The 15,673-nt window shown below is 32.5% G+C and overlaps 1 protein-coding gene across 1 annotated transcript; it reads left to right on the top strand.

Annotated features, from left to right (window-relative positions):
* Positions 1–6,608: 6,608 nt before the first annotated feature.
* On the top strand, positions 6,609–8,350 carry LOC107863188 (probable membrane-associated kinase regulator 2). Its single transcript, XM_016709004.2, has 2 exons — positions 6,609–7,765; positions 7,923–8,350. The coding sequence occupies exons 1-2, from the start codon at positions 6,880–6,882 to the stop codon at positions 8,003–8,005; spliced, it is 969 nt and encodes a 322-aa protein (XP_016564490.1). The 5' UTR covers positions 6,609–6,879; the 3' UTR covers positions 8,006–8,350.
* Positions 8,351–15,673: the final 7,323 nt, after the last annotated feature.

Here is a 15,673-nt window from a genome sequence, read left to right as displayed (position 1 = left end):
AAACTAAAACATCCATTACCAAAATTAAAAGAATATCCAGTCTTATCCAACTTAGACAAAGAAACTAAATTTCTTGAAAGAGAAGGAACATAAACAGTTTCTACTATAAATCTAAGTGACGTCCAGTATCGAAAATAAGACGATAAGTCCCGACACCTTCAACTGGAGCCTTCACTCTATTCCCTATGTAAACAAATCTTTCATTCTTGTTTATGATTTGGATTGTAAAGAATCCCTACATAGTATTAGAAGCATGAACAGTACAACCAGAGTCAATCCACCAAGTATTATAAGGAATTTTAGTTAAATTTGATTCAAGACATGTAAAAGCATAAGGCTTACCTTTCTTCTCAAACCATGCCTTACGTTTCAGGCAATCTTTCTGAAAGTGTCCAAATTTTCCACAGAAATGACACTTTCCTTTTTTGTTCCCTTTCTTATGTACTTGAGATGAGGACTGATTAACATTAAGTTGTTTCTGTTGTCCCTTACCATGCTTCTTTCCTTTCTTTTCAGCTCCTTGATATTTACATAATTAATAGAGTGAGTTCCTTAATTCTTTAGCCTCATTTTCTCTTGAACCAACATACCATTCAATTAATGCACGTTCCATTTGTGTTTTACGGTGTTGTAGTTCATTTGGAAAGGATCATACTTAGACGGTAATGAGTTGATAATGAACTGCACAAGGAAATTCTGTTTCACTTCCATTCCCAATGACGTAAGTCTTGCTGCTATGTTTGTCATTTCAATGACATGCTCATGCATAGTACGTGAACCATCAAACTTCATGGTGGTCAAAGTACCCATTAGTGTCCCAGCAAGAGACTTATCGGCAGTTTGGAAAGACTCTTCCACAAGTTTCAGAAGTTCTTTCACACTTTCAGTTTTGGGAAGAGTAGTCTTAATGTTGCCTGTACTATTCATTCGCATGAACATTAGGCCTAATTTGTTAGACCGATCCCAGTGCTTATAATTGGACTTTTCTTCATCACTGCTAGCTTCAGTAATAGCAGTTGGCTTTTCAGAGTAAAGTGCAACATCAAGATCTAAAACTCCAAGATAGAATTTGATCTGTTCGCACCAATCTGAAAAGTTAAGTCCATTAAAAGTCGTAACAGAGGCAGATTGCGAATGAAAGGCAAGTGCTGAAAATAGAATATGCTCATTTGTTAATGCTTTGAGTTATCAGATTAAACACATTATCAAATTCAGAAATAATTTACTTAAATGTATATTGATGTTCTTCTTTGGGCGAAACATCAAAATACAACTTTAAATATAATGATGCTTAAAATATATTTAACACAAAACGATAATATTTAATGCATCAATTAATAATATTTATCATCTTTGGATAAATAAATAAAACTAACGATACATCAAAATTATCTCTTTAATATTTATTGGTCATACGAACAAACAATCAACCTTTGAGTGATCCGCAAATGTCTTATGACCAAAAATTTAATTTATCCATAATTATTAGATCAATTATAAGCATCAAGATTAATGGGTAATTAATTTAAACTTTAACCTTTATTTTGGAATTAATTTCATAAAGATTTGACCACTTTGGTGATTAACGAATCTTACATATATGATTCCAAGTTATATTAAGAAACAATAAATTTTATTATTGCATACTACAACGTTCTAACAAAAAAGAGTTGTTTCTTTAATATTTAAAATAACAAAGATTAAACTCATATTATTTTAAATAGAATCAATTATAATAATATCAATATTTTAAATTTCGTTATTCAATAATTGTGAAATTTCTAACAAACATAATTAAAATTCACAAGATCTGGAGAAACATTAATTTTAATGGAAAATCACTTGTTCTGAAAACCAGGTTCCGATACTACATGTAAGCATAAAACGGATTATATAAACTTAAACAATCTTATACATAAACAATCCTATCCATAATCCTTTGTATTATTCAGGAACGTTGAACTTAATGATTTTCATATACATATAATAACAGTAATTCAATAAAGAATTACTTACCTGAATTCTCCATGGTTTTAGTGGAAGCAAAAGCGTAATAGAAGAAGCACTGAATTGTTTCTTTCTCTTTACCTTACTTTCAGAATAATTGTGATGGAGCTTATTCTTTTTTTGGCAAAGAGAGGACCCCTTTTATAATGGGAATAATCAGTTATGTTTTCACGTTCCACCAACGTGATTGGTAGATACAATCATTATCCTTATAGGAGTCAGTAATTGTGGATACAATCCTACTAGGAGTCAGTAATTATTCTACTAGGTAACTTTCCATATAAATTAAGGATTTAACTTATTCAATTATTATTAAACCAATAAATAAATTAATTATGTGGGTCATAGAAACTTACAACTTAAGCTTGACTAGTCTTAAATAAGAAAAAGAGCATAGGACAAGATTTCATCACGTTTGGGGTACAACATAAATTCAATTACTGGAACAGCTTGGTTCATTTGTAGATCCGAATGAAGCTAGCCAATTGATCATGACACACTAATGAGATAAGAAGATGTGCACCAAGGATTATAAACACAATCACAACAAAACACATCATAATGTTTATTCCAATTGGTTTGACCATGGATCCAAGTTTCACAGAGAAATCTTAACTATAAATATTATTTGGATAAACTGCTAATGGAACTTTTTTTACGATACAAATGATATATATATATATATATATATATATATATATATATATATATATATATGTATATATATATATATTAGTTGTTTATGTACTCATGATTTCGAATGAATGTCCAAGCAAAATGCTGCATTGGACCCCCTTCAGTTAAATATCATATAGGTTATATGTAGCTAATTATAATATTTTAATAACTGAAGCGTAAACTGCCCTGCAAGACATGTAACTTAATTTACGGAGTTAAGTTGCTCCTATGGTGGGGAGCCACTTATTCACTATATCATTCTTCTGTTTTAACTAGACACATGTTTCACTATATAATTAGTCTATACATGATTATAGCCTAAAAAGAATTCAATCTTAATCTTGTGGATTGAAGGGAGCCTTAGATTAACCGGTAAAGTTGTTGCCATATAATCAGGAAATCACAGGTTCAAACCTTCGAAATAGCCTTTGATAGAAATGCAAGGTACCCTTATGATGGGATGCATAACGTGAACTTTAATGCATCGGATTTTTTTCTTTTATAATCCTGTGGATAATGTTGACATAGTGGCAGTACTCTTCCGTTTCAATGCAAGAAAAAAAGATTTTTTTACGCTGCTTTCTTGTGTCAAAGATTAGGAAGACAAATAATCCCTCCAAGCCTTTTTTTCCCACCACTCTATTTATCCCGGCTTCCTTAATCCTTATATCCCGTATTTAGACAAATTTAATATAGTACTTACATCTTATGGCAGTGAAATCTGTCAAGTATAATATATCACGCTACCCCAATTTGAAAAAGAAAAAAAAATCAAATTTGATTAGCTATGAAAAAAGAAAGTAGTCATCACGTTTGGTCAAAAAAGAGAAAACATTTGCAAACTCTCTTCCTTCTTTATTTGTAGCTCACACTTTATTTCTTTTTTCCCACTTTCCCTATTTTCACGTTCTTTCAACACTTTACAATTACATTTTACGTATTCAAGTTTTTCTTTTCAGCAGGTGTGTATGTTGAAAGTAGCAAGTCAAACTTTAATACAAAGAACTAAACTCACTTCAAAAGAAAAGAAAGAAGAAGAAGAAGAAAAAAAAGGTTAAAAGCTACAAGACTCAAACGAGCGTGCCCACAATTTGGTCCAAATTTGCACAATTCAAAGAGAGAATGTCAGAGTTTTATGATATTTGTAAAATTGTACTACTGAAATAAAAGAAAAGAAAAGAAAAATTGAGAATCTATTTCAGAATAACAATGACATTACTTACGTTTTCCCCTTTTTACGAGTCTTTTCATTTGGAAGTTTCTCTAGTCCTCTGTCCTTTTTACTTGAATTGCTAATCCTACCTCTTTCCATTCTTTTTTGGTTTGTCTCTTGCTGTACTCTTATTTTTCACTTCACAAACCTGAAATTATTTTGCATTTGGATAACACATAAAAACCTATGTGGAGTGTTGGTTAATGACAGCAAGTTTAGATTGGTGGTTGATGAGATGTGTAGTTTCTTTATAAGGCTTCAGCAATTTTTCTCTCTTTGAGCTAGTTGTTTAGGTGTGAGTTAATCCAAAATCTATTTTTTACATAGTATTAGAGCAAGACCCATCTCACGCAATGTCGGTTCCCCAAATTAAAAATTATTCGTGCATCAGATGTCTAGTGCGGGCGTGAGGTGGGGCGTTAAAGAATGAGAAAAAGTCTCACATTGATGATTAACGAAATGAGTGGTCTCTTTATAAGACTTGAACAAACCCCTCTTGAGCTAGCTTTAAAAGTGTGAGTTAAGCCCAAGACCTAATTTTACATCATGTATATGAACAATGTCTACATTAATAATTAAAAAGAATGAAAAGTTACACATAAAGTGTAGAAATATTCTTAATTTTGTGAGATCTTTAGAAAAACTGTATAGTCTTGCTCAAACGTGAGAACTACATCGTGTTGAAATTAGCTTCGAAACGATTTAGGCCAAGAATTGATATGAGAGTTGGTGATTCGACAAGATGAGTATTAAAATGTCGAAATGGTGAAGCAGGACTAAAGTTACATCATGCTAAATATGGCTTAGATATATGTATGCAGAAACAAAACTATGAAATATCAATTCTATCAATTACTCCACTATTTTGGAATCAAAGTTCCCTGAATAATAAGACCCCTTAATTCCCAAGCCTACTACAGGTCTTACTCTACAGCACCGGTGAGGGTATTCGACATGTGAGGAGAGCGCTTAACGGTTTACTTTAGCTTTGGTGATTACACTTTACACACCAACTAGCAATCACCAGCTAAAGTTGAAGAAGCTAGTTTTAGGCTTTGATGGCCATAAATGCTCGATATGTGGGGTGACATGGTAAATTTTGAAAGTAATTCGTGGATGTGGTGATAGGCGTGTGAAATTTAATTCAAGGGGGAAATTATTTTGTGCGCAAACAAAATTTAGCATTTATAATTGCAAGTGTTAGGAATTTACATGTAAGGCCAAATATATTTTAATGCTACGAGTATTTTGAAGAAAATTGTATAAATTCACACCAAATACAATAATAATGATAAATTCAATATAATTTCACAAATAGAGTCTAAGAAATATATTGTATACACTACCTAATGATAATAGAGAGGTTGTTTTCCTTGGACCCTCCACTAGAATAAACTAACAAGGAGGAACAACAACAACAACCTAAGGACAAACAGATTATTACACTTGTCAGTAATCTACTCCCTCCGCTTTATTTCAGTTGGTCTTTGTTGGCTTGATACATCTCTTAAAAATATATTTATTAGCGATCTAATTTTTACTAAATTATTTTTATTATTATGCTTTAAAAATATAAATTTGAATATCTTATACACTTAATGTTGATAAAAACGGCATTGAAAGAGCATGATAATTTTTTCTTGATTTTATAAATTAGACAATTGAATTAAAAACAAGTTTTTTTAATAAGAGGATCAATTAAAATAAACGGAAAAAGTATAATTCAGGGCTCATAATTAGTCATAATAAACTTAGAGCCCGTTTGGCCATGGATATTTTTTCCTTTTTTTGAAAAAAATTTTCGGAGTTAAAAATTATGGTGTTTGACCATGAAACTTTGAAAAACAATTCCGGAATAAAATTCTGAAAATAGAAAACAACTTTTTGTTGTTTTCCCTTTTTTCCACTTGCAATTTCAACTTTCATTATTATTATATATAATCTCAATCTTTAAATTTTTACACAAACCTCTCTTATTAACTAAATTCCGTAATTTTTTAAAAAGATCAAATTCAATAAAATAATTAATTCAAGTGAAAATAATGAAGAATTTTTATCAACAAATTTAAGAATATATAAAATATATTTATATCTATTAATCATATTTAGCAAAATATATTTTTCTCTATTTAATCGATTATGGTTAGATAAACTTATTTAGCTCATGTTTACGATGTTTTTATTCAAATTTTAGAAGAACAACAATCATAATAATTAGTTTTTTGTTAATTATTTTATCAATTGAAGACATATAATTTATTTTCTCAATATTTAGTTGTATGTTAGTAGATAAATTAATAGTTGGGTGATTTTGATAATTTTTAAAAGGAGGGCATAAAATCATATTTAAAAAAGATTTTTCAAAAGTCTAAAAAAAAATTTCAAAAAGATATGGACAAATACAACTCCAACTTCATCTTCATCTTCAACTCCAACTCCAACTTCAACTCCAAAAAAAAATAATTTTCATGGTCATTCGGCTACTTAATTTTGTTCTGCAAAATAAATGTAAGTTAATCTCTAGCTAGGTAGACTGAGACTTTGAATCTTGGAATAGGGAACGTTGGAGAGTCATGGTCCTCTTGGACCAGTAAAAGGCTGTAAAATCAAAAGTACTACTGTAAAAATTCTGAGTCTTTTTACACAGTAAAATTTAGTCTCTAGTCTGTAGTCTGTATAAGTTGTGCGTACGTATCTGCTTTTCTAATTAACTGAAAACTATCAGGCTCTCTCACATGATGAATATGACTCGTATTTATCAATCTTCCTTCCTCATATAAAAAACGACGAAAACTAGTACAAATTCCTTGCACTGCTCCTCTCAAAAAATAGGGTAGCTTACATCAACTTCTCCTTTGCTTTCGCCAAGCTCCAGGCCCCTAAAGCTGCCCTTATTTATTGCCTCACGTTTTACCTCTCTTTTGTCCAATTCTTGTTTCACATCTTCCTCATTTCCTCACTTTGTCTTTCTCTTGAAACCCATGGAATCATTTAACTTTCTCAAATTCTGGCGTAATACTGCCGCTGTTAGGGATATTGATTCTGAAATTGATTCCGTCAAAAAGTTTGCGGTTTCGGATGTTGTTGATTATGTAAAGAATCCGGCACCTGATGAAGAAGAAATCGATAACGAAGAAGACTCGTTTTTCGATTTGGTATTCACAGAGAATGGATACCACAAAGAAAACAACATTCCCAAACCCGAGTCTCCTACAGACGTCTTTGTTAAACCAAAACCTTTACCAAATGACTCCAACTCAAAGCCTCATTCTCCGAATTCAGTCCTTAATTCTACTGCTCCCAAGTTTCGCGTCTGTTTTTTGGGGTTCAGGAAGTCATCAAAACCGGAGAAAGTGGACATTCCCAAGGTTCACTCCAAAATGTCCTTGCCTAAAGCAAATGAGAGCAAAGTGGAAGAGGTTCCAATCAGCTGCATTTCCTTCAGCTTACAAGGAACTAAACTTCAGACAGTTGATGAGGACTCGTCAAAGCAATTTGCCAGAGCGGATATGGCGGCCAAGTATTTGAAATTAATGAAGCCTTTGTACTCCAGAGCTTCGAAAAGATTCACCGAGAAAAGCAAAGTAACAGAACAACTTTCAAGAGCAAGTCAAACATCATCTTCTCCATCAGTGCAATCATTGAGCTCACCGAGAAACTCATCAGAAGAGAAACAGGGGAACAGAGTTGCGGTACTTGGTGCTGTCCGTAAACGCCTTGCGAAGAGCCGCTCGACCGCGTCCTTCTCCACCGGAGCTTCACCTTCTCTGATAAATCGCCGAGACAATTCACTGCTGCAGGAGCAAAATGACGGGATCCAAAGTGCTATTCTTCATTGCAAGAGATCATACAGTTCAGCCCGAAAAGGTACATCAACTATTTTAAGGGTGTTCCATTGACCGATCATGAATATATGTAGCTACTTTGCTGTCCATCAAATTTTCAGTACCACACTTATTTTTTTAGTTAATCTTCCTTTTTACTAATGTAATACTGGACTAATATTAATTTTGCTTTTTAACAGACTGTTCAGTGTTATCATCAAGAAATGCAAATGAAGACCTGCCAAGGGCCTCTTGTGACGAGCAGAACAGATGGAGTATTTGAATAAAATAATCTTAAGCTATGTGTGTCAATATTTTGAAACTAAATTAGATAGCGGGAACAGATGTCTTGTTCCCTTTGTTGATGATATCATTACACAGTAACTTTTATTTATTTATTTACGAACTAAGTACCGTGAAAGAAGTAGAATAGTATGGTTTTCGATGTAAAGTGACAGAGTAACAAGATGGAGTTATGATTTGTAAACATTTTTTAAGTTTTTTTTTTTTTTTTTAAAGATCTTTTAAGTGTTTCAGAGGTTATCTGTGAAGTGTAAATGTTGTTAAATATCGTCATTATTATGTTGTGAGCTCCAATTTCCAAATAAATAAACTTCTTGTGGCCGAATCGAAGTTGTCATTATTGCCATGGCATACAAAACGATACAAATACTTTAGTGAAGTGCCTGATTGCACTGTGCGCATGCCTTTACCTTATAAGCCAGAAATCAGATGGCAGTAACATGACATGGTACATCTTTGACGAAATTATACAGTATCTAAAGGTTAACGCGAAAAACTTGAATGTTTGAAGTTGTATATGTGTGTTTTAATGTGAATAAATTATTTAAATCTAACTATATCTGCATTTGGTAGTTTCGAAAACAAAAGACACGTTACACAGCGTTTTTCTGATATATTTTCGAAGGGGGACGTGTGGCAGAGCAATTGACTTTCATTCAATTATTTTTCGTCACCCCTCCATACGTAAACTACACTGTCAATATTGTGCCACAAAACCTATATCCACACCAAAGTGTGCAAAAATGAGAATTCAATCAAAGTTTGTTTATATGAGTGACTAGTGAGCAAAGATTGCAGAAAAGTCAAATGTGGTAAACAAGAGGGAACAGACACAACACACATAATTGAATACTTCTTCCATTTCAAAATAAATGAATTATTGAGCTATTTTTTTAACGTCCAAAATGAATGAATTATTCATTTTTCAAGAAACTTGTTGGAAATTTCTTCTAATTTTACCCTTTAATGAGGTTGTTAAGTACTTTACATTTTCTAGGTGAGTAATTTAAGAACAATTTAAAAGATAATATTGAAAAATAACTTATAATTTATATTCTAAATGATTTTCTCAAGGGATGTGTGATACCCCAACAATTCAATTATTTTGGAACGGATGAAGTAAATTATTAGTAAGTAACTTTGACACTACTAAAAAGTCTTGTTTTAGCCATGCGATTTAGTGAGAGACGTCCCTCACTAGTCAAGATTTAGTGAGGGCAGCCATGCTATAAGATGTCTGCTAATTTGAGCCTTGTTAATTATTAGTGAGGGAGACTCTCGCAAAGTAGTGACGGACTCCGACACCCAGTCATCGCTATTTCGATCTCATAATTTTTCAAAAAGATATAATGTAGCGAGGGATGTCCCTTGCTATATTAAAAATATATATAATATTAATTTATAATTTTGTGAGGAATGTCCCTTGCTATATTAAAAATATGCATAATATTAATTTATTATTTAGTGAGAGACGTCCCTTGCTATTAGGGGTGTGCATCGGTCGGTTCAGTTCGATTTTGTGTTATTGGTTCGATTTATCGGTTTTCGATTTTTAAATATGTAAAATCAAAAACCAACCAATAAGATATTTTCTTATCGATTTTTGGTCCTTAACGGTTCGGTTTTCGGTTTAACCAATAAGAAAATACTTATAGAATAAAAATAGTAACAACTAACATAAAAAAATAAAATCTTAGTTACTGGATGTTAGTTCAGAAAAAATTGAATCCTAATTATTGGAAGCTATAAATGCTTCAAGCTTTTCAATACGATATTAACCTAGTTTTATATTGTGCCTTTGTTGCCCTGAATAGGTTAATACTTTGTAAATCACTGAATTGTGAATAAGTAGTGCATATAATATATATATATATATATATATATATACACACATATCTCTCTCTCTATATATATATAGAGAGAGATTTATATATATAACATAAATAGGGATATAAAACAATAATTTAGTATATTCTTAACCGATAACCTAGTAAGCTAAAACCGAAACCAAACCGTTTACCCAATAAAATTTTTTATAAAACCATTAAGAAACCGTTAACCCAATAACCCAACATCAATAACCCAATAACATTTTTATCGATTCGATTTATCGGTCGATTCGGGTATTACACACCCCTACCTGCTATATTAAAAATATATATAATATTTACTTATTATTTAGTGAGGGACGACCCTAGGTATGTGAAAATTAATAAAAATTATAAATTTAAATATATTAAGGGATATCCCTCGTTAAGTTAAATAAAAAAATAATTTGATAATTCGATATTTTGAGGGATATCCCTCCCTAAATCCCTCGCTAATATGGTATTATTTTTAGCATTTTATTGCACCAAAAAATTAAATATTTCAATAGAAAATCAACGTACAACCAATAACAACCAGTAAAACAATAAGAAAATGCTTCCGAAACAATTCAAACATTAAAATTAAGCAACCAAACTTCATATATATTCATCCAACTTGAACAATATGCAAGTATAAAAAGTATGCAAAATAGCAGCAAAACAAGTTCTTCCAAACACTCACTAACAGAATCCAAAACTAAAATAACAACACCACCTAATACTCCATTTCATCCTCTCCATCATCCTCATCCTCTTCATCAATTACCAATTTCCTCTTAGTTGTTCCCATGGATACTGAGCCACACATATGCAACGAGCCACCCTTCTTGGACTTTCGAGCTATCTTTATCTTGGTGCTCTTCTTTTGAAACACTGGAGACTGCCAGTATACAATAAGTTGATCTCAATAATATGACCCAAGTCATCTAGGCCGCCGTTCGTTACTTCGAGCTTTAGAAAGCATGTATGACAATAGAGAAAATGCCTTCTTAAAATTACTTTGAATAACCCGATCCTTGAAAAGACTTCATGTACTGCTTTTCTACAAATAAAATATATAGCTTTGAGGCAAGAAAAAAATTTCATTTCAACTGGCATGAATTTATTTATTTTTTAATTAAAAAAAGCTGTTTTGAAGTATTAAATATAAAATTGTAACAATTCTGAGATTCTTCACTATGCTAATAACATATGAAAATAGTACAAATGAAACTTTTAACTTACAACATTCATGATGTTGAGGCCAGAAATCCAAGTGATAACAGGCCACCAAATCAATAAATATTTCTCCATGCAAGTCTACAGGTCACCTTGAACCCATTTTCTCAAGGTGAATATTTTCACAAGTTCATTGTCACTGTTGGTAGATGCCACAATATTTATCTGTTACTTTTTAATTAAGTCAGACCGAAGAGTAGAAGTTGGTCTGATGTCACTGTAATTCAATAATAAATAGAAGCATGCACTGATTATATATTTATCCTCAAACAATGTATATATATTCTCCATTAACCCTACTTTATGGGAATACACTAGGTATATTGTTGCTCTAGTTAATGCGCCATGCCTGAAGCACAACTATTGCCAACTTGCAATGGAGCATTTCATCCTATCTCAAGAACATAGAAGTTTCTTTAATCTTCAGAACCCATGAAAACAATCTTCAATTTAATTAAAGTCTTAACAATTAGCTCAATGCAAAAAACAAGAAACTGCAACAGTTTCTTAGCAACAAACATCAAAAGCATCATGAAGTAGATAAGTATCTTTATTACCATCTTATCTCCAACTAACAAGCCTTATGAACTCTTTCCTTGCTGACAAAGTAAAACAAGGCATAGACAACTGTAACTTAGTAGTATCTAAGATGTAGAAGTTCTCCTCTATTCTATTTTATGTGACGATGTTTGATTGGACCTAAAGTTGAAAAGAAAAAGGATGACTTTGAAACTCGCCATCTAAATAATTCATAGATATTTGTGTGGCAATAAATGATCTCGTTAAAGATAATATGAAGAGTTTAAAATTAAATCATCAGAGCAACAAAGCAACTAAAGTAGAGATGTATAGGATGATCCTAAGTGCTATTATATACTTAAATGGAAAGAAAGAAACCTTCAAGTTTTTTCAAAGCAAACAAAGGCCTCCTGATGTAATTATTCGACTAATGGTGCAGGATGTGGCATGTATATGTCAATTAAAACCAAAACTAGCAGGGGGTCTACAAAAGCTTAACAATTATCCATGATGTTAGTTGTTGGTAGGTAATTTTAGTGTTAGCAGGCTGTTAGCAGAAGGTTGGGACTCTATCCAACCTCAGATTATCTTTTTTTGCTGTAAAATTCTCTACTTGATAATGAAATCAATTTCTTTCCAAAAGATTAAACTGTTTTAAAATATAGAATGCATTATTCTCTTTGAAACAAACCAAGATTGAAAAGCATGCCACGTAAAATGCGATAGGGAGAGTAACACTGAGCTAACTGTAAGCTTCACAGTAACTATACATATTGATCTTTAAACTAAAACTTTTACACTCTCCACACAATAAGAAGAATGAAGAATCAAACTATACATCTGGTTTGAGTAACTATGTGTAATCTTTAACGCCCCTTCACCTCAGAACCTAAGAAAATAATCTCCGATTTGATTTAAAGATTTAACAACTAGCTAAATGCAAGAAAGAAGAATCTGTCAACAGTGTTTTTAATTTCACTAAATCAAGAAACTTCAAAAGCATCACGACTTTACAGAAAACTAAAACAATAGTAATCTTCAAGCCAGAAGTAGATAAGTATTTGTATTACCATCTCATCTCCAACTAACAATCCTTATTAACTCTTTCATTACGACAAAGGAAAACAAGGCAGTGTCAAAGTTACTTTTCACAGTACACGCACAATAAACCTCAAAAATTATAAGCAGCACATGGTAACATGAAAAATGCTGAAAATATCTTTTTTATTAACTGTGAGGTTTTGGAGCGTTTAATTCATTTTGTTATCTGAAGTATACATACCATAAAATCATTAAGGACTCCTTGTTGCATACGAGATGACACTTCACTCCAAAGAGAATGTAAAATGACCTCGGGAGCTTCACAGCAGGGAGATTCGGAGAGAAATATGAGAAATTAGAACGCTAATTATGAATGAAAGCTAATGGAACACTAATTTTAATGTAGGGTTTCTTTTAGAGATAATACATCGAAACACCCCTAAACTTGTAGTCAAAACTTACTTTAGACCCTAAACTTGTATGGCAATTATTTACCCCCCTTAACAAATTTGAACTGAATTTATTTCACCCATCTAAATCTTATCCAAAGTAAAGACTAGGTAGTGTTGGACACGCGCATTTTTTATTCGTCCACGTCATTTAATGAATTCATTTACTAAAACCCGACCCATCCGTTACTAAAACCCGACCCGACCCTCATAAAGCCAACCCAATCATTAAAACCCGACCCAACCCTAACAAATACTCCTAATTTCCTCACTCAACGACATTTCTCTCACTTCAGCTGCCAAAAATCGTAAATTTAGGTTAATTTTCAACTCCATTTCACCCAAAATCATATGATCTACAACTCGATTAGGGTTTTAACAGGTTCGTTTTAGGGCTTTTCGTAAATTGTTTAAGTTGTTGTATTTGGATTTAGGGTTTTTCTATGCTGTAAAAATTAATTTTGTTGTAAAGATCGTACGTTTTTTAATTTTTTTTTTCAGATTACCTATGGATTTTGCATATATTATATAGAGGTTTCATCATGGAGGAAGGTTACAGCAAAAGTCTCGTATAAAGTATCATGGAGGTATTGTTACAGATTGTTTTGGTGTCGATATTGATAGGTTTTCATACTATGAGTTTGTTGGGTATGTTAAAGAAATTGGTTATAATGTTGAATCGTGCATTGTCTATATGAGACCTCCTAAACGTAATTACCTAGTAAAAGTGACTTGTGATAGGGATATTTTGGGTATTGTACCTCAACTTAAAAATGGAGATATTGTTCAGCTATATGTGTCACATTTAGTAGATGAATCCCACGTGGTCCCTAAAGTACCTGCTATTGAATATATTTCCCATGTGGGTGGGGAATCTTCTACTTCTTTTGACAAAGAGTCTAGTCAAGACTATAGGATAAGTAAAAAATTAGGGTTTGAAGATGGCTTTGTAGAGGCTGCAACACCTCAAGAGCCTTTTGTGAGTGAAAATTTAAATAGTGGTGTTGCTGCTACTAATGTTGAAGAGTGTAATGTATTTGGTGCTGTTGGTTCTAATGATAAGGAGCTAGGTGGTGTAGAGGAAAATTTGGATAGTGGTGTTGCTGCAACTGTTGTGCAGAACTTGAGTAGTGCACCCTCTGCTAGTACTGTTGAAAAGAGTAGTGGCAGTGGCGTTGCTGCTACTGTTGAACAGAACTTCAATAGTGATGATGGTGGGGTTGATGCTAGTGGAGAGCATATTTTGGGTAGTGATTGTTGTGCTGCTCCTCATGATGAGCAAAACTTAGGTTGAACTAGCTTTGTTACTGCATCAGATGTGCCAATAATTCCATCTGATTGGGTAAGTGAATCTAATGATACTGTAAATTCAGATATGAACTTTTTTTATGAAGGTGAAGATGAATATTGTAGTGATGTTCATGGTGAAGTTATAGTTTTGAGGAAAGAAAAAAGAACTGCCAAAAAGAAGAGATCTGAAGAAAAAAAAAAAAAAGAGCCTAGAATTGAAGGGGTTTGTTTAGCTAAAAAAGGAGTTGACTTAGGATATGATGAGTTTTTATCCAACAAAAAAACTACTTTAAGGAAAAAAATAGCCGAAGATGAGCCATATTTTGATTCTGATGTAGATGTTAGCTTTGAAATAGATAGTGATGATGGCAATGATGGAGATGATGAAGTAGAACAATCTGGAAGAAGAGAAAGAAAAGCAAGAAGAATAAAAAGAAATCATAAGAGAATTGTCTTTGATCCTACTTGTAAAAAAATAGTTTGGAAGCTTGGTCTTTGTTTTGAAAATGTTCAGCAATTTAGAAAAGCTATTACTATGTATGCTGTGCAAAAACATGTAGAATTAGACAAGTATGTGAATGAATCAAAAAGGATGAGAGTAAAATGTATTGATGGTTGTCCATGGTTGTTGTTTGGAAGCCATGATTCTGGAACTGGAGATTTTTAGGTGAAGAAGTATAATCTTGTCCACATATGTAATGCCACAACCAAAAACAAACTTGTGAATTCAAAGTACTTGGCAGAGAGATACAGAGACAGGATTATATCTGAGCCTGGTATTAGAGTTTTTCAGTTTCTAAACTTGGTGAAAAAAGAATTGGATGTATATATTGGGAGGACAGTGGCAAGAAAAGCTAGAAATATTGTGTTGCAGCAGATCACAGGTGACCATGTAAAGGAGTTTAAAAGGATTCTGGATTATAAAGATGAGCTTTTAAAGACCAATCTAGGTAGCACATGTGTGGTGAAGCTTAGTGAAGAAACCTTTGAAAATGGAAAAAAATAATTTATATCATTTTATATATGCTTTGATGTTTTGAAGAAAGCATTCAAAGCTGGTGCTAGGAGATGTATTGGATTTGATGGTTGCTTTTTGAAAGGTGTTTGTAAAGGTCAACTACTTGTGGCTGTTTATAAAGATGGGAATAATCAGATGCTACCATTAGCCTGGGCAGTGGTTGAAGTTGAAAACACATTCAATTGGAGATGGTTTATAAGACTTGTGAAGAATAATCTTGAGCTGGGAGATGGGCTTGATGTAAC

This window comes from Capsicum annuum, chromosome 3, assembly GCF_002878395.1.
Source record: "Capsicum annuum cultivar UCD-10X-F1 chromosome 3, UCD10Xv1.1, whole genome shotgun sequence".
Classification (NCBI taxonomy): Eukaryota; Viridiplantae; Streptophyta; class Magnoliopsida; order Solanales; family Solanaceae; genus Capsicum; species Capsicum annuum.
The sequence above is the reverse complement of the archived record's forward strand: the minus strand, read 5'-3'. Positions and strand labels throughout refer to the sequence as shown.

Bases quoted from the DNA above. Each gene is read 5' to 3' on its own strand.
- LOC107863188 (XM_016709004.2), top strand. From the start codon at position 6,880: ATGGAATCATTTAACTTTCTCAAATTCTGGCGTAATACTGCCGCTGTT. The intron at 7,766-7,922 runs GTACATCAACTA...GCTTTTTAACAG, and splicing joins ATACAGTTCAGCCCGAAAAG to ACTGTTCAGTGTTATCATCA.